The sequence below is a fragment of the Drosophila miranda genome, chromosome XR (assembly GCF_003369915.1).
Source record: "Drosophila miranda strain MSH22 chromosome XR, D.miranda_PacBio2.1, whole genome shotgun sequence".
Lineage (NCBI taxonomy): Eukaryota > Metazoa > Arthropoda > Insecta > Diptera > Drosophilidae > Drosophila > Drosophila miranda.
In genome coordinates, this window is record NC_046674.1 from 24,264,168 (window position 1) to 24,283,796 (window position 19,629).

The window sequence follows — 19,629 nt, forward strand, 5'->3', positions numbered from 1 at the left end:
TATAAGCAAGCGGAGACCCATGACTGCGGCATTCATTTTCTCTTTCTGTCTTTTGGAATCGCTGTTCGCAAAAGGGACGATTTGATTTTTATTATGTAAAAAATATAGGAAAATAACATCTCTCAACATACGAATATTCACGAATATAAACACACCGAATAATCCTAAGAAAAACTCAATGGACGAATCTCACTTAACATCCACTTAACGTAATATAAAAGTAAAGGATCTTTATTGCGCACGTCCATGGCATTGGAACTCATCGAGCAAATGGCTTGATGCAGGTCCGTGCAGTTCTGTAACCGAATTATTAGTCCACAGAATAGTATTCTCTATTTTCCGTACTTACGCTAATATTTCGCCAGGTTTCTTGAAAGTCCAACTTAATGACGTTAATATCCTCCGAACAAAGCTCTTGCACCTCCACAAAGGTTGTCCTTTCGGGTGTGATGCGCAACTTAACTGTCGATAAATCCGTATGGTCTTTCGCATTCTTCATGCCCACAATGATGTCGCGACGAGAGGCCAAGCTGTTCCAGCTGGACCGATAGAACTTCATCAGCTTACAGTGGAGGGCCATCACGTCGTATGTGTGATACTCTGTGGCCACATGCTTGATGGAAAAGAAGTCCCTTTGGATGTAGAAACTCGCATCATTCTCGGCGAAAATGTTGATGTTCTTCTCCACAAAAATCTAAGTGGGGAAATGGCATACAAGAGGCATACAAATCTGAGACCCTTCTCTGGCACTAACCTTCCGCAAGTCACGAAAATCGGAAACAGGCTCTACAATTTCAAGATATTTGACTGGTTTCGCCGTATACGCGTTGCTCAATTCCGTAGCATAGCCGCGCACTCCCTTCGATGTAATGTATAAATATATTCGCACATGGTACGTGTCCAACTGGAGAATGATCTCATCGGGACTGATTCGGGGAATGTGAATAGATTGAGAACAGATGACAGTAATATGATACCGTAGAGTGCTCCACTTACTTCTCCTCGTTGGGCTGCAGGGACCAGTCGCGGAAAGGAAAATGCTCGTAGCGCTTGTAGGCCAAGCCGAAGATACCCAAACGATCTGTCTTAATGGTCATCGTGTGGTTCAGTCTGTCGAATGTAGCATCCACAATGTGCTTCGTTGTCCAGTGCAAGACCTCCGTCTTTGGTTCCATCGATTCCTCATTGGCTGAGGCTACCGATTGGAGTGATTGGCGTGATTCAGCTCTCGATTCCGAATGGTGTGCTCTTACTTTGTGCTTGTGTCCTTTGGCTTTGGCTCGTGCCTGTGTGGCCGGCTCTTCCGAAATAATATCTTCTTTTGGGACAGGCCTTATCTCGGGGTCTACAGCCGGCTGCCGCAGCAGATACCGATCTTTGATGTTTTGAATGGTGCCCAACAAGCCGTGCATTGTTTCGCTATCCTTAGGGGCTTTCTCGCGATACTCGACACTCTCCAACGCATCAAATATGGGAAAGAGCCGCTCCGGATTGTGCTGTGACTCGAAATCGAAATCAAGTTTTAACAGTGCAAATTCCTCATCCTCGATACTGTGTCGTCGGACCAGACCCTTCTGCCTTGCTGCCTTTTTGGTGGCAAACGCCTCCTTCAGCTCCTCAAGAAACTCGCTTGGAAACTTGAACGAGGAGAGCAGGCGCGGTAGACAGTGTCGCTCCATGCTCCGCAATTTCGGATGGTCGAGATACTCATCCAACGGGAAATCGGGCAGGCCGCCAGATTTCTCAAGCTGAAAAGACCTCGATTTACTATACCGTATGCTCGCCCTGACAGTGGGTCGAAAGATATTGGCGCTCGGGGTTTCCTCGGTATCGTTTCCTTCGAGAACAAGTCGCGGCTTTGGAGCCGCCTTCTTGTGCTTCTCAGTGGCAGTATAGCTGAGGGATATTTCTGGCCCTGGATAAATGGGCTGCAGACTCGTCAAGAACTGGCAGACCTTGGGCTCGCCCCACAGGCAAAGCTCGGGCGCCAGATCCAGGACGACGATAAAGTACGGCAGCTCATCGGGATCCAACCTCATATTGCCGATGTCCTCCAGAGTCAAGCGGAATTGAGACGACCTCGCCGCTGAAAGGGCCGAGGCTCTGAGGCTATCCTCGGGCTTGTCAAGGACGGCCACCACCTCCGGCATAGTGAGTAAGGCCCGGCCGTCTTCGTGCAGGATAATGTTGAACTTCTCGAATTGCGTTTGAGCAGGCCGGCCCACAAACATAATCGAGTATATTCCGCCGAGCATAATGCATTCGCGAAGATTTATCTGCCAGTAGGGATTTTCGTACAGTTTTTCGATCCGTAGTATACCATAGTTTACCCACCTCATCATATGTCAGGTTCAGTGCCTTGGGATGGTATACCTCCTCCAGAAATGATTGGTATTGGGTCTTCTCCCTTTTGACGAACTCCTTGTAGATATCGGGCACCATGCCCAGCGGCACTATTGGCTGCTCCTTTGGGAGCTTGGGTATAGCTTCCTTCTGGGCCTTCCTGTCCGCCCCTTTCGATTCTCTTGCCGCCTGTGCGATCTTTGCTTCTATAAGCTCAATGTGTTCCTCGTACAGCTGCCGCTTCAGTAACATCTCCTCCAAGACCTCCTTTTGTATCTCCAGCTGCATGCGCCACTCGTTTTCCGCCGAGGCCTCGATATCCACTATCCCAGCGGTGGGATAGGTAGGGGACTCGGTAACCAAGAGCTCATAGCTCTTGGCATTTGGCGAGTAGTTATCAAATTTGGTGTGGATGCAGCGCAGGGTGAGGCAGTCCCTCAGCACACTCAGAGGCATCTGCACCGAGACACCTGTGTTGCTCAGTTCGGCCAGCATAGCAGGAATTCTTGGGAACAGTATTAAGTATAAGGTGTATTAGGTGCAGAGAGCGAGCCGAGTGGGAAACAGAGAGACTTACGGCAAATTGTTGAAGCGCATGGGTGCTATCAGCAGACCCCAAATATCCATGGCCCACGGCTCACATTTGTAGCTCCACGTGGCTACCCTATTGTTCACAGTACTGCAACACAAATGTACTAATACATTCCATCCATAGTTTTCTATAACAAAAACTCACTTCATGTGGGCTCCTTGCATGCCCAAGATCCTGTAGGCAAGACGATCGAAGAGGCTGACGATCTCCAGCTCGATGTCGCCGCGAACCTGTAGGTTCCTGAAGGATTATCAATGCCGGAGACGTTGTACCATGTAACCCACCAGCAGTATATCCGCCAGCCTCCTCACGCTCATTCGTTGCAGCTCCAAATCGTTGTCCAGCAGACCATCCAATCGCCTCAATGTGTCGAGGCACAGCTGGACATCCCTCTCGATGTACTCGGCCGGATTGATGGCCTGGACCTTTTTCAGCGTTCGACGGGTTCGGTCGACCCTGAAAATATTCTGATTCAAGATACTGCGCTCGTCCACCGACAAAGTCCAGTCTATAGCCTTGTCTGCCTCAAGGTCCTCGATGTGCCGTTCTTTGGCTAAGAACGTACGTATTTCCGATGGGTTGAAGGGTCGCGGCAGTTCATCGCAGAGCAGGTACTGATCCCAGTGGTCACTTCGAGTTCGTTCCTTCTCCATTCGATCGAACTCGTCGAGGGAACCTGCAGCAGATAATTACTCAACGAATGGCGAATGGCTGCGAATCTTACGGTTTATTAGCTTCCTGCTAATGCCCATATCATGAATTCGACTTAGATGCTGGCCGTGCCGCACGAGCATTTCAGATTCGGGAATCAGTTCGAAAACTTCCTCTGGCTCCTTCACCATTTTGCCAGCCTTTCGGGACTTCTGTGGGACTTGTGCTAGAATTGTGCTGCCTAAGGGAAGATTATTGCTCAGCTGAAAGCTAAAGCAAATGCTGCACTGTTTCCAAAGTATTCTCCAAAGAATGAGGATTCAATCGAGATATCAATTATTTATTTTAAATTGGACCACATCCTAAAGCCTTCGCTGCCTTGGCTTGGCTTGCACCCAGAAAATGCAAAGCCATAATCTAATGCCAAACTTTGGCCACATCTCTCTGGCAGCTGCTCTGGCAACAAGGTGGGTGCGGTTGTCCAGGTTGTCAGAGCTGAGCCGAGCCGAGCCGAGCCCCACCCACCCACAGCCTCCACTCCATGCCACTCCACACGAATCGCCTGGATTTATGTTGGCCTTTTGCTCGCATTCGTGCCAAGAAAATACTTTTGACTCCCATATCAAACCCGTGAGGAGAGAAAGTGTAGATGCTAAGCTGGGGATAAGCCTCGGACGTTGATTCGAGTCGAGTCGACCCGAGTATTGAGTTAAGTCCGAGTCCGAGTCGGAGTCAAGGCAAGAGAGCCCAAAGACAATACCTCGTTTCCAATAAATTGATTAAATTTTATGTTGCATTGTGTGTGTCTGTGTCTGTTTCTGTGTCTGTTTCTGTGTCTGTGCCTCTGTCTGGATCTGCTACGGATTTCTGGCTCCATTTACATACGAGAGGAGAGCATGTTACGTGGCATGTCAATGCTCTGGCCCCATGTCTGATCGATTACATTGATGAATGAATTTCAACAAGCCATCGCATTATTGGACATCAAGCCAGGAGGACAATGACGGGACACTGACTGCGACTCTCGACTCCTACACAGGCTCTTGTCCGGGGTCTGCATTCCACTCTCTCAGCGTCTGGGCCTTGCTCTAGCGAAATTTATTTGTTGCAAGTTGTCTTTTAAATAAATTTGTTGTCAAACGTTGATCCCCATGGCATGGCATGGCATGGCCATTACATTACATTCAATTCATCAGGAATTCATCGGCTGAGCAGAGCCCCAGTCTGTAATAAGTCAAATGGGCCCCCAGACCCCAGATACAATTTAATGAACTTGACAGACACTCTCTGCAATGGTGGAAATGTTGTACATTTCGCTGGTATGGTATGGCATGGCATGGAATGGAATGGTTTGGTATGCCTTGAGGGGCAGCCCCATTTAGGAGGCAATAGTTTTGACACCTTTTTCCTTTAAACAGAGACCCAATCAATATCAATTGATCTGCGCTGATCTGATCTGAGCCATCCCTCCGTTCGGCATAACGAGGCTGAATGAGTGGGGAAAATGACGAGCAAATCGCTTGGCAGCAGCAGCAGCAGCAGCAGCCCGTGCAATCATTCAATTATAATTTGCGAGCAATGAACAAGAAGCGAGAGATCTGTCGATGTACCATGTCCAATCCAGCAGAGTCCGCGTACAGGGTTGGGGGGGCAGGTAGGCAATCTCCATGGCAAAAGGTAGAAATAATAACAATTTCCTAGCCTAGCAATTGGATGACTTGCCAGTGCAGTGCAGAACGATGCCACGTTGCCCCTGCAACGGATGGATTGTTGTTGCCAACTTGCAGCTAACGAGTTCAGCCAGCAATTTCGTCTCTCCAATCGCATCCAATCCAATCCAAACCGAACCGAACCGTACCGAACAGAACTGAACTGCACTGAAACGAGCCAAAATTGCAAGCCAGCAACTAAATCGAAATAGAAGAGCGGACCAGCTACAGCTCCAGCTCCAGCTCCAGCTTCAGGCAAAAATAATTGACATCTGTATAAGTTTGCTATTTGATTTGCTGCCGTGTGCAGTGTGGAGTGCGCTGTGGAGTGCACTGTGGAGTTGCTTACTGGGATACTGGGGATACTTGGATGAGGATAACAAGTGGCCAAGTGGTGTTGTGTGTTGTCCGCGACTCTGTCGCTGTCTCCCTGTCTGTCCATTTTTCACCTGCACAGCGCGATTGCATTTCAGGCTCTGATAAATTACGCCAAAACTGAAGCAAAACCTGGCCATCTACTCCGTTCCAGTTGCAGTTGCAGTGGCACTGGCACTGCCAGTTTCAGTTTGGGGCTGAGAAAGTGCCAGTTAATGATTTTTGTTGTTGTTGCTGCTGTCTTCCTCCTCCTCCAATCGGGGGCCCGGCTCATTGGGCCCCTTATCGGGTCGGGCGGCGCTTTCTAATCGCTGAATTGTGGCCGGCCACATTGTGGCATGTAAATGTTGACAGCAACATGTTTACCGTTCGCCTCTGTGTAGCCTCTGCCGCTGCCTGTCCCTGCCCCTGTCCCTGCCCCACAGATGTTTCAACAATGTGGAAACTTGGAAACTTTTGGCATTTACATGAGAATTGTAAGCGCAAACATTTCGGTTTTTTTTTGTGTTCCCTGTTCCTAAAAAAACACATACAATATGAGCATAGAATTTGTCCGGCAAAAAACAAGATGCATTTGCTGTTGTTGTTGCTGCCGCTGCCGCTGCCACTGCCGCTGCCGCTGCCGCTGCTATTGTTGTCGGTCTTGATGGTTGAGCAACAAATTGAGTCTAATTAATTTTCAGCAAGCGCTGCAAAGACTCCATTGTCTGCAGGGAATATATGTATACCCTTTGGTGGACGAGACGGGGACTCATTAGCAGGGTAAATGGATCGGGGGGGCAGAGGCAGGAGGCAGGAGGCAGGAGAAGGTCGCTTCATAGTTAAATCTAGGCATGAACCATCAAACTCAAACAACTGATAGGTTATCCCCTGCCACACAACAAAATACTCTCAATTTGAGAGTATCTCCCATTCGTCCAAGCGTATTTATCGATAGATACTTCTATCTTTTGGCCAGCTCTTAACGGTAGATGAATGTTTAAACAATGAACACTGCCATCATGAGGAAAGAGCAACGGCAGCAGCAGCAGCAGCATCAAATAAATAAATACTTGATTTGGAGCTCTCAAAATCTATGCAAAGCGGCATCAAAAGCCCCCCAAACGAACGAACAAACGAACGAACATTCATTCAGTTAGTTAATGCTTTAGATATGCAAATCAGGCAAAATTCCTTCGTTCAGCTTCTCCCCAGCTGATTGGCTGCCTGCCTGCCTCCATAAGCTCTCTGCTTAATTGCTGCTGCACCGTAATGGGGCCAGGTTGGTGGCGGGGGCTGGGGGGAGAGATTTCCATAAAATGCGAGCATTGTTAGGCAGAGCAGGCCCCTACCCTAACAGGGCTACTGTTTTCTACGGAGGAAAGTGAGCGTGGAAAGTGGATGGGCACCCGAATGAATCTGTTTATGAACTGTTTTTTGTAGGTCTCTGGGCCAGTCGGGGTCACCTTTCGGTGGGAATGGATTGGATTCGATTCGATTCGATTGGAATAGCCATCAAATTGACTTCTCGTGTTGTACTGCTGCTGCATGCCACACCCCAGAATCTAGACAGTCCCGATAGCAGTCCTGATGGCCAACGCTGGTGGCCAATACTCAGCTCTCGACTTGGCTTATCACTTGACAGGCAACGGCGACAGCCGACAGTCGACAGTCCACAGTCGGCACAGTCGGCAATTTGCATGGTTCTCCCTTTGGCCAGGGGCCAAGGGACCCGGGGGGACACTGATATCAGGGAACAACTCATTACGAATGCGACACTCGCCTTGCGATGTGGCCTGGGTGCCGGGTTGCAACAAGTTGCAGCCCAGGAGTGGCGAGGCACAGTCAAATTGGCAAACTTTTAGCACTCTCAAAAGAGATACTTTTTCGATTTACGGGGCGTATGAGCAACGGGTCGGGTCATCACCAGAGAGCTGTTGAAGCCGAAGCTGACGCCGAAGTTGCAGCTGCAACGGCCTCCCCTCTGAATGAAATGCAAATTTAAGTGCAGCTGGGGAACTGCTGCCGCAGTGGAAACCTGAACTGAAACTCGAACTGGAACAGAAACTGGACTGGGTGTGGGGTGGGCGATGTCGATGTCGATGGCTATAACTATGACTATGGCAATGACGTGGCCGGATCGGCTTTAAATAAATGTTATTATTTCGATAACTTGGCGTGTTTTTGCGGCTGTGCCCACGTTTAATTATGCCACAAACCGGACAGCCGCTGCAGCAGCCACAGCAGCCACCGCAGCGAATGGATTGGAATGGATACCAAAATCAATATCATTTCGTGCCGAGTTTTTAATGAACAATTGTCGGGGCACACAATTTTAGCACATTGTAAATAAGCAATTGAATTGGTGCTGGAACTGTAGCTGTGGCTTTAGCTGTTTCTGCAGCTGGCACTGGAGCTGTAGCTGTAGCTGTGGCTGTGGCTGGAAGTGAGTGGTATGGATATCTGGTCTCTGATACCAAAAACAGACCGGGCGCGAGCCTGCCGACAGTTTTGATCGCCCCCATTCCGCACCCCCGTTCGCTTTAATCAAATTCACATTAACAACAGCAACTGCAACAGCAGCGGCTTTAACTTTAACGCAGCTGCAACAAAGAAGGCAAGTCATGAGCAGGCAGGCATGCGGCTATTGCAGGGTATGGGTATGCTCGAACAGGCCCACATCAGAAGAGAAGAGGGAAAGAGGGTAAAAGCCTCTTTAATTAAGATCTATGGCGCAACCAGTTCAATAAATTCCAACCAAAGCTCTCTGTTAAAATGTTGGGGGCTCATTCATTTCCATTGCATTCGCATCCAGGACGATACAAAATTGTATCCAAATATTATGCTCCCCTGATCGATTCCACGGTACTGAGAATATCGATCCATCGGCCAATCCCTGGCCACATGTTCAGTTATGGATTTGTATAGTTTTTTTTATAAATTTTTTTTTGTCCCGGGTACACGCCCAAAAGCCAATAGCAACAATAGCGGTTGCAGCCAGCCGCTTGTTTGGACAAGTTACCAAAAATAGACCAGACCAGACCAGGCCAGAGTCGCGCTGAAATCGAACCAAAGACTGAGCCCGAGACTTGGATTGGTTTTGCAGCAAGACAAAAACGATGGAAATACATTATGAGCCGTGTGGCATGGTTGCGGTGAAACTGCGGATAATTGCTGCGGCTATGAGGCCGCTAGTAATTCATACATAAATATATATAGAATACGACCAAAAGTTGGGACATTTACGACTCTGGGCAGGGCCAGGGAGCGCACGGAATGGAAAAGTTGAAAATTGAAAACGGAATCGAAATCGAAATGCGTTTGCGATAATTTGCATGCCCAAGGTTGGTTGCACGCCCCAGAAACGTTGACGCCTCTAATTGCAGGCCCCCGGTACCAGTCGCAGTCGCAGTCGCAGTCGCAGTCCCGTGGTGGTGCTGCTGGTGGGGCGATGGGCAGTCGTCGGGGCATCAAAATTACAGGTTTATGCGTTTCCGTTCCTGCACTGATCTGACAGTTATTATAACCTGCATCCCATTAGCAGGGGACGGTGGATGTGGAACCCGTAATGAACTTGTCTAGGACCCGAACGGGCAAACATCTGGCCAGGGCCCTGGCTCTGGACCGGGAGATATTGATAAGGCAATCGCGGGGCGCTGGTACTGCCACTGCCACTGCCACTGCCAGTGCCAGGCGGTGGCGGTGGGCATATGGCAGTGCAATTTATGGGATCAACAGACCCGTTAGTGCCAAATTACAAATGGGCTCATGGCAGCAAAGTGCAAAACAGACGTGGCAATAACCAACAAGACATTAACCCGGCACGGAGCGGAATGGAGTGGAGTGGAGTGGAGTGGAATGGCTCGGCGCATGCCTCGCCGCGCCTCACACAGCTGCACTGCATCCAGAGTGCATATGCTGCATGGTCCAATAATTGCCAGGCCCCACAGTCCAGCGGCCTCACCCTCCGTGCCTCCCGTGCCTCCGTACCTCCGTGCCTCCGTACCCCCGTCCCCACCACACACACACACAAACACACATGAGAGCTGCTGGCTGCAAGGCGGGAAGCTGGAATCAGAGCCAACGGCGATTCCACAAGATACGAGTACGAGTACGAGTACGAGTGCAGTTGCAGCACCGCCGTACCGGCGGATGGCCAGAATGCCAGAATGCCCCACCAAAAGACAGACGGAGCGACGGAGCAACCGACAGAACCGCCAAAAGACAAAACCGACCAACCGACCAACCGACAGAGCAACCGTCGCTGGCCACAAAAACATAAAACAATAAAGCTGGGCGCTGCGCTGCGCAAAGAATAATCGCATAAATCATGCGGACTTGCGGCGGCGTCTAAACTGCACTAACGGCAACGTGAACGAGGGCTACGCGAGCATCGTATCTCTGGAACGAGGCGCAACTTTGGCCACACGGCACAGTGGTGTGAGAGTGATGGGCTGACTGCAGAATGCAATAATAAATACCATTGCTAGAGCCTTAATTATAGGACATACAGAATTATCTACCTCAGAGGGCCCTTCGCCTGTCCCTGGAATTCAGACTTATAGATTCGTACTCTCAGAGCTACAAATCTCTTACTCTACCCATCGATATGTATTCGATATTTAGGGGGCAAGCGCCCTCTGCACTCGCTTCGTCTGTGCGGTGACCCCCGGCTCACTCGCTTGCTCACACCAACCATTTCTTCAAGCACTGCGCCTGAGTCACACATCATATACTGAAATAGATCGTAAAATACAAAGACAATAAAGACACACAATATTACGAGTATGTATGAGTAAAATATCGGGTGAAAACTTTTGTATTCAATAGAGAGATAATCACAAATGTCTGTGATCGTTACTCCAACATTCGGTTATTTCAGTGGCAATAATTCGTATCAAATATCCCTTATTCCAGAACATTGCCCCACTGTGAATCGAGCAGCGCGGCAACACTTTTCTTGCCTTAAGCCAAATTTATAGCGATCTAAGTAGGTATAAAGCGCTCATTTTGTGGCAGAAACAACGACGACGACGACGACGGCGGCGACGACAGCGGCGACTTCGTTACGATTTCGAGGAGTGCCCGTGCACCGCCAACAGGAGTTCAGCGCGATGGCAATGCCTTTGTTCTCTTCCACATCCACTTCCTCCTCTTCCTTGGGCGACGACCGACCCATTGTTGTTGCTTTTGTAATTTCTTTATCCCGTTGGCAGTTTCGCCTGCACTCCGCTCCCGCTCTCGCCCGCTCTCTTCGTCTCTCTTTTGCTAAGAACAATAGAAATGCAGCGCACGAAAGCTGCGAGAGGCGGGAGCTGAGCGGAACGGAACGGGGAGCGCGAAGAAAGCGCGGTCAGAGAAAGAGAGAGCTAAAGCCCGAAAAAATACCTGCGGCTAACACAAGGAGTATTTTCCATAAGGTAGGGTCGTGCCCGTCTCCTTTTTGTTTCCCAATCTCCCCCTCAAGCACAAACGCAACTGGCACACAATTTAAGCTCGCTCTCTCCGAATGCCTCACCTTGCTTGAATATACCCTGGCACAAATCCACCGTTGAAATAGGTGCATTCCGCAAGCTTTGAAAGGGGAAGAGCCGACAGCGGGCAGCTTTACCTCACCGCTGCTCACTCGTGCGCGATTTTCGAAAGAACTTCTTGTCAGGGCTTTCGGTACCGCTGTTCGGCCTTTGTTGTGGTTACGACTTTTACCGGGGAGCGGGAGCGGCAGCGGGAGAAAGGCGACTAACTGGGACAAAGTTTTTGGGCAGCCGACAAAAAAAAAAACAGAATCGCCTTAGAACAGGAGTCGCCCTGTGCGGTTACCCCCAAAAGCCCTTGGAGTGGACACTTCAAAAAGCGGTCTAGTCCTGCGGTAAGTATTTGGTGAGGTAGGGCTTACTCATTAGGGGACAAACATTTTCTGTGCCCTGACTTATCAGTCGTTCTAATGCCTTACCCGAAGCGCAGAAATCAGCCATTAATCAATTGATATGACAAAATGCAATGCAAAAGAAATGGATCGAAAAATGGACCCGCATTGTTTCAGCAGAAGGAAGCACAGGAGGAGGGGTGTTAGACAGGTCAAGCCGGTTTACTGCCGCTCCATCGCCTGCTCCTGCCGCTCCTGCTCCTGCTCCTGCTCCTGCCACCGCTTCATTATTATGCGCGCATTGTGCGTGGCCCGGCAACAGGAACTGGCCATGGACATGGGCACATGGACATAGGAATTTGTAAGCCCGGCCCAAAGCCCAGTCGAAGCCCATGCCGAGGCCCAACAAGAAGCGTGCTCCGATTCTCAATTGCAGCGTGGTGCATATGCCTCCAGGGACAATTCATGCAGCTGACAGGGAGAGAGGGAGAGAGAGAGAGCGAGAAGATGGGAGAGTCGTAAAAGGAAGCCAGGCAAACTGCAGCTCGCAATTAAACAAAGCCCCTTCCCGGACCAGAGCGCCCTATGAGGAGCAACGGGAGCGAAGCTGGACGCAGACAATGGCTCTGTCCAAAACTGTGCAAAACCAGTAAGAGCTTTATAGTCCATTGAGTGTAAGGGTCTTACAGATATCCCCTAATTCTAGCTCCATCACAATTCAAACATTGCTGATAAATCAGGTGGAGAACCCATCAAAATAACAGAGCAAGGCTTATTGATTGTAATGATTAGTGTAAGACCTGTATAAGCTCGTAAATGAGTGTGTCTTCGATCTGCCTGCCACATGCTTAAATCTCCACTCGAACACAACATACCATTAGTACCGTGTATGTGCCACGCCAGACCCAACCTAGTGGCATCTGCAGCATATGCAGGGACGAGGATGGGGTCGAGGCTCCCTCAAAGGACTCTAAACGCATTTCCGCCAACGATGACGACGGCCACGTCGCTTTGCATTTTATGCAAAACATCGCCTATCAGCCAGATCTAGCTCGAAACTAGATTGAGGGGGCGGTGGGGCAGGGGCAGCTGAAGCAGGCCAAATGTGGCCAGATCTTGACCAGCAGACCAGGCCAGACCAGACCATAGAACGAGCCGGAATGGAGGGCCCAGCCCCAACGCAGCGCTTGTCATATTTAGTTGGCAGAACAAAGCACTCGCCATAAACGCTTGCAAATCGCCGCCAAATCGCAGGGGAAACGCTTTGCTGGCCAGCATGTTGCATTTAAAGCGTTTTTAAACGCTAGAAAAACGGCCGGCTCTCGCCAGGAGGAACGAGTTTTAACCTGAAAAAGGGCAACCAATTTACATTTCTGAGAGAACTATGAGCCACATATGTATGCACCAGAGCAGTATTTTGGTTGATGTGTGGTTGAAGAGGTTAGTGGGGGGATTTCTGGGGTATTTAATGGGGTTTCGTAGGATAGAATTATCTACTTTTGACCTTTGTGCTTAGTGGCTTGGAACTCTTATACAATAAATGATCCCAGACTGATGGCTTGTTATCCCTATTTGCTGATGGTATTGACACAAGTTCTTCTTTTGCCCGATTCAGAAACTCTTTAACCTACTCTTGCACATGGTGTAGTCCCCTTGTTTATCTTTAAACAAAAAAAACCAAAAAAAAAGGGAGCTGGGTCCCCTGCTTGGCCCAATTTGGTTAAAAACTTCAGATGAACTGAGGCGTGGAGAGAATTCACTGGCCGTGTCCACAATGCAAATGAGGTCCTTTCAGCGATACACCGTACACCGTACACCGTACACTTGTGCACACTGTGGTGGTGCTGGAGGTCTGGTCAGGGCTTGGAGCCTAGGGCCCTGGGCCTGGAGCTGTTTCCATCAGCATCTCATCTCCATCAGTAGCCCCATCATTGTCGTCGGGCTGGTGGGGCTACCCGCTGGTGACAATTTAACACACAAATTCAGTGAAGCGACAACTTGGGCACAAGCATAAATTTACAACAGCCCCGCCCACCCACACAGGCCTCTGATCTGACGGCGGGGGGTTGGTGCTTTAATTTTCCTTTTTCTTGCAGTTTTCCCTTCGGTTCGGCTCCGGTTCGGCTTTTTTCGGCGCTTATGCTCAAAGCCAGTGAAGCAGAAAACTTTACAATCCATCAAATTAATGGAGCAATGTGTCACGAGGAGCACTCGTAGCGCTCGTCGCACCATCTCCTTCGATGCCTGATGGCTGATGGCTGACAGCTCTCACTTAGATTCCCTCTGGTCTCGGCACTGACAAAACCAACTGGAGCTCCTCCTACTGCTCCTGCTCCTGCTCCTCCTCTGTCCCGACTGCTGCTGGTGAAATGTCATCAACTTGAAATTGTAAATCAAGCAAAAATTGATTGAACAAAGCGCAGAGCGCTTAAAAAACCAAAGGAACAGAACAATGAGGCAAAGGGCACACGGGACATGGGATATGGGATATGGGATGGAATATATCTGTATAGTGGCAAGGCTTCAATCTGTTGAATAGATTTGTGCATAGAGGATGCACTTGTGTGTGTACTCAAAGATTGCGAGGGTCTGGGCTGACAGTAGAAGTAATTGATTAACATTTGCGGATCAAATGGTAAATACCATTCAAATGGCGTATCAGAATCGAACATCTTATAAAACGGTTGCATAAATTAGAGAATATTCAACCGTTTGGTCGGAATGTGCTCCCACTCTCTTTTTTAAGGCAAAATGTTAGCTTAAAGATACTTTAAAATTGAGAAATCACATACGCTTTGGGTTGCCTTCTTTTCCCAAGTTTTCCCAATTGATTGCTCCATCAATCTACGTCTGGGCAGGATTACCATTGAATGCGGAATCAATCAATACTGTTTATTTGTGCAAGTGCTATGCCCCAAAACTCCAATCCCTGCAGGCTGTCTCGGCTGCCTTTCACCGCAGACCCAGGCCCAGACACAGACCCAGAGCCACCAGACAATTGCCACATATGACATACAATTAACACAGTTAATGTGCCGATGGGTCCAGCCCACATGGCACAGCCCACTCCCCACTCTCGAAGCACCATCCACCATCCACCAGAAAGTGTCTCCAGCCTGTCCAGAGTGGTGCCTGCCTTTCACCAGACCCTCCAGTGGCTTTAAAGACGTTTTCTTTGGGCGACTGCGACTGCAACTGACACTGGGACATAATGAAAGTCCTACGCGATGCTACGGGTGAAAACTTTCGCAAATATGCAAATCGTCCCACTGCCATTTGCACGTACAAATGTAACGTACATTTTATAGACTTATCACGCGACACTCGGCCTGGCTTCGACTTTGGCTTCGGGACTGGCTCTGGGGCCTGGGGTCTGGGGTCTGGGGTCTGGCCAGAGCGGTCCATAAATCTAAGCGATATGCCGCCCATTTCATCTCATTGCCGGCCGCCCACTTGGGTTTCGCAATGTTGCTGCTGCCACTGTCTCTGCTGCTGTTGCTGTTGCATTTGCTGCTCCTGCTGTCGTCGACGTCGTCACGAGTGGCAACAATTAATTTTCATACGCAGACGCAGTTGGATGGCAGATCTGGCAGGAGGCTACTTCCAGACAGACAGGGGGACAGGGGGACAGGGGGACAGGAGGACAGGAGGAACTGGGGAGACAGACAGGGAGGCATCCGCACATTCGGGGAGGCATGGGGCGACTGGTAGCCACTGGGAGAGACACTCACTCCGGGAACGGATGCAGTTTGGAAGTCTTCTTGCAGGCGACAAACAAATTGCACATCGATGCGACAGAGATGGCGACTTGTGGCATTCTAGGAAAATAAATTTAAATAAACGCAAAAGTCTTCTGCTTTGGCCCTGGTAGTGTCTCCCGTTTCTCTTCCTCCGCCTACAGCCCAGGCGGGAGAGAGAGAGAGATAGAGAGAGGGAATTGAAAATGCAAATTCGCGCGAAAATAAAATCAAGTGATGGAGAAGGGGAGAGGTGAAGTGACTGGGAGGCCGACACTCTCTTCGGGCCACAAGTGTTTTAACAATGTTTGCATCGCGCATTACGTGATTTGGCTGCCGCCCCGCCCACACCACCTGCTGGTGCTCATCCTCCTGGTGCTCATCCGCCTGCTGCTCCTCCTGCTGCTCATCCTCCCACTTGGTTGGTCTTTGCGTGTAGCAACATGTTCAAATTTGAATAAAACGCAATGCGAAAGGCATTGGAGAGTCCACGAGAATCGGAAATACCCTGCCGCCACCTCAGGGAAAGATCATTGTATGGATACAAAAACCGGGAGGAGGAGGTTTACAATAGAAAAGAAAATTTTGTAGGGATTTTGCTCAAGAAGTTGCCCTCTAGATGATCTAAAACTTAGCGAAAATAACTTCATTTCAACATGGAAAACTTCCATATGAGGGCTCTGGAACCCACAGAAGTTGGCTCCTTCAAAAACAGAGAAAACAATTGCACAACAGTGTTTAAAATTCGTTTTCAAAATTCCAAGCACGCGGCAAAGCATTTTCGACAGATGCTTAGCTCTTCCCAGACTTCAGCAGACCCTGCTCTTCCCCTCTCTTTCTTCCTGGCAGGGCGGGGCAGAACACAGTGTAGTACCACCGATAAGGACTCCCCACCACCAAGTGGGTGTTGCCGGCAAGGAGCAGACTGCTGCTGCTACGCGAACCCATTGACGCCTTCGCCTTGGCTGCATCTTGCATCCTCCGCCTTCGTTATCAGCGTTGCTTTCCCGCCGCCTCCGCCACGCCGTTGTCGTCGCAGCGACACTTCCAGCGACACTGGGGCGGAGATAACATTCCCGGGGCCGGCGACACTTTGCATGTCGGCAGCAGCTCCAGCTTCAGCTTCCTCTGGAGTCTCGCAGAGTCGATAAATTAGCGCATGCATCTTCATTTTGGGTCCGGGTCTGGGGCCGGGTCCGGGTATGGGTATGGGTATGGGAGTGCATTAGTCCCAGTGAAAGGTTGAGCTTAAGCCCTCGGCCAAAATCAAGAACAATGGAACAGGGCCGGCCCGAACAGGAAAGGACAGGATCTCGAGTCCCCGTCTCCCTACCACTTTGCTGAGTCATTAGAATCCGCAGCTGCGACTGCACCGGCGGCTCAAATCCAATTACAATGCAGAATCAACTGGCTGTGGCACACACAAGCAGACACACACAAGCACACACACAGATAGATTCTCGTGGAGCCTGGCATGGATGGGGACCTAAAACCAGTCCCCAATGGAGTTTGATCTGCAATTTGGGCCCCAGCCTCGGACATGGCCAAAAGCCGCTGGCGAGCATTGTCCACTCCGTGGGCTCTTTTGCTTTATTATAGCAACGCTTATACAGATTAGAATAAATCAACTTGTCCCCCAGTGCCCGGTCCCCGGTCCCCGGTCCTAGACCGGCTCCCTACCTGGTTGCCTCTCTCTGGTGCTCTCGTTTCGGTTGTCCAGCGATCAGCAAACGCTACCGGCAACAACATGCCTGCTCTGCCTATGCCTATGCCTATGCCTATGCCTACGCCTATGCCCATGCCTCTCCATGAGGCAGGCAGCTGCAGCTGCAGTGGGGCCCCCCCCCGACACTTTCCGGATAGTCGGGATAGTTGGGAGCGGGATCCCCATTAAGTGCGCGCCGTGGTGCGCCGCCCCCAGACCAAAGGATGTTCTGCGGCGATAAGCAGGCAAATAAGTTGGCTTAGGCTGCAAAAGGAATTAATAATGCAGAAATGATGGGCTCCACTGGGAATCGGAAATGCGAAATGGAGTAATGAAAGAAAAGGGGGGCCAGCAAAGCCACTTCTAACTGATCTGAAATGGGTATCGGGGAGGCGTCGCCTCGAGAGGAAGTTGCATGTGAGGGGAAAGCCAATGGCCGGCTGCTTTACGGCTCTTGCTGATGGCTTGGCCATGGCTTTTGCTTAGAAATGGTTCCCCCAATTAATGTTTGGTCTTGAGGTGTCTTTATCTGGCTAGCCCTCAGAGCATTGCTCTCTCAAAGATTCAATCAATGGTATATCTTTGAATATTCGAAACTTAAGTCAATATACTTTACCTTAAAGAATGTATTTCCGACATAAGCCCATCTTCTTTCAGAGTTCCTCATGCGATCCCTTAAGCTTAAGCCATGTCCCCACACAGTTTCCTTCGTGTCAGGGGCTTTGTGAAACATCAAGTTCAACACTTGGGCAGTGGTGCTCGTCCCCGTTCGAGCCGAGGCAAATCTTACAAATTAAACGCATTCAAGTGCAAGATCCAGGAATTTTGATTGGGTCAAACGGAGTCAGAGGCGCGCGGTAGCTGAAAAATGCCATAACAAAATGTGTCAAGTGCCAGACATAAATGCCTAAGTAAGAGCGGCCCAAGCCGGGCCAAGACCAGGCCGGGCCGGGCATCGTCTTCTTGGCCAGAGAGGCCTTGCGGCCTTTTTGCTGTTTGCTGTTTGCTCTGGCCATTCGACATGCGGTGCCGCGTTGATCGTGGCTCTTTGCCGGGTTGCCTGTTAGCATTGCCGCGCAGTGGATCGTCTTCGAATCGCATGAAACAATAAATTTTCGGTGCGTCAGTTTTTGCGAGGCTGCTGCCGCCAGAGGATCGTTGTGCCCTTTGCCGGGGCCTGGGCTCTGTGAGCTTTCCAATTAAAAATGCACAATTGGGCCTCGCTTCCCGATCGTGGCCGACTTGTACTTATTTGTAAGTTGCACGCATGGCTCCAGCTCCAGCTACAGCTCCATCTCTGCCGATTCCGATGCCGATTTGTGGGTCCCTTCTTTCGGCCTGCCTACGCAGTGGCCTCCTTCTTCGCCGACTGTTTTCATTAATTTACATAAAAATATCTTAATTGCGATGCTGCGACGGCGGCGATTCAATTTTTTGTGCTTATCAATGCCATGTCATGTAGCCGACGCCATGAGCCTGGGGCCTGGAGTCTGGGGCACTCTGCCTCAGCCGCTGCCCCTGCCCCGCCTGACAAATTTGTGCAGAGCTTCACGTCAAGATCGCCATCGCTGGCCTGCGTTCCACATGGCATCCACATCCACAAGACACATGTTGCGCGACACTTGCGGCCACGGCCACGGCCACACCTCCTCCTCCTCCATTGATTCCTTTGTCCATGCATAATCGCTGATAAATGCTGCTTTCGGGGCTGCAAAAATGATTTGTTGATAATTAATGCAGTTGGGGCACTCATCTCCTCCTACCAGAACTCGTTTGCCGCCATGCCTCAAAAGAACAGCAGCCGCCGACGCCAGGACAGCAATTTGTGCAACGTTTTTTTATTGTGGCTGGTGCTGGCTGCTGGCTGCTGGCTGCTGTTGCAATCAGGCCTTAAAGGCAATCAACGCACAGTAATTCATGCCGCCTGACAGGCTTTGGCTGCATCTGCAGCCCCATCTCCCCAGCTTGAACTCCAGATGCTGGCGACGACCCACAAATGAAGCAAAAGAAAATCGTTTCCTAGTTGTGGCAAGCGTCACGCAGCTAATTGTCAGCCACTGCCGCCCCGGCCGCGGTGCGGGGCAAGTGCAACATGATCGCAATTAATGCGACCAGAGCTAGTCGGCTGCTTAATCACGGTCACTTGATCAATTTGGCACGCAACGAGGAGCCAAGGAGGTGGAAAGAGGGATGCCAGGAGCATACCCACTGGGGCAACAGATCACGCGGCCACACTGTTGCAACAGTGCGGCACAATTCTAATACAGATCAGAGAAAGTTGTGGGAATTTCTTATGAGAAGACAATTGTTTACGAATTATTTGTTGTGCACTTGCTAGGAATGACTATCGATTGGCGATAATTAACGCTCGGCTGTCGAATCAAATGCAACCCTTGTTCTGGTATTTTCTTGCGCCAGACCCGGCATATTTAACCGTTAGGTTAGCGTTCACTGTGACTATTTGTGACGTCATAAATATCGCAGTATTTCTCAAGTTTGGTGGGATTCCTGCAAAGGACTGTCGGAAACGAATAGCATAATAAGAGCCATACTGGCAGTATGGATATGAAGGCTTAGGAATAATGAACAAACCCTCCACAAAGAAAGGGAAGGTGCACCAATTTACCTGGAATTAAACATATTATCACTCATCTGATATAGAGTAAGAAGAA

The 19,629-nt window shown here is 49.9% G+C and overlaps 1 protein-coding gene across 2 annotated transcripts; it reads right to left on the reverse strand.

The window, feature by feature from the left end:
• Positions 1 to 30: 30 nt before the first annotated feature.
• Positions 31 to 4,107, reverse strand: LOC108153730. 2 transcript variants are annotated; one of them, XM_017283859.2, is made up of 9 exons: positions 3,660 to 4,101; positions 3,220 to 3,611; positions 3,080 to 3,165; positions 2,921 to 3,022; positions 2,335 to 2,848; positions 997 to 2,276; positions 755 to 926; positions 350 to 694; positions 31 to 296 (listed from the first exon to the last, which is right to left on the reverse strand). In XM_017283859.2, exons 1-9 carry the CDS (start codon positions 3,775 to 3,777, stop codon positions 165 to 167), a joined length of 3,141 nt encoding a protein of 1,046 aa, XP_017139348.1. In that variant the 5' UTR covers positions 3,778 to 4,101; the 3' UTR covers positions 31 to 164. The 2 variants fall into 2 exon arrangements, with proteins under 2 accessions (XP_017139348.1, XP_033243067.1); XM_033387176.1 differs by lacking the exons at positions 31 to 296; positions 350 to 694; positions 755 to 926 and having other exon boundaries at positions 1,008 to 1,195; positions 1,254 to 2,276; positions 3,660 to 4,107.
• Positions 4,108 to 19,629: the final 15,522 nt, after the last annotated feature.

Excerpts from the sequence above, each read along its gene's own strand:
- LOC108153730 (XM_017283859.2), bottom strand. The coding sequence starts at position 3,777 with ATGGTGAAGGAGCCAGAGGAAGTTTTCGAACTGATTCCCGAATCTGAA. Across the intron at positions 695-754 it reads ATTTTCGTGACTTGCGGAAG|ATTTTTGTGGAGAAGAACAT; the intron begins GTTAGTGCCAGA and ends TTCCCCACTTAG. Across the intron at positions 297-349 it reads AAACCTGGCGAAATATTAGC|AACTGCACGGACCTGCATCA; the intron begins GTAAGTACGGAA and ends ATTCGGTTACAG.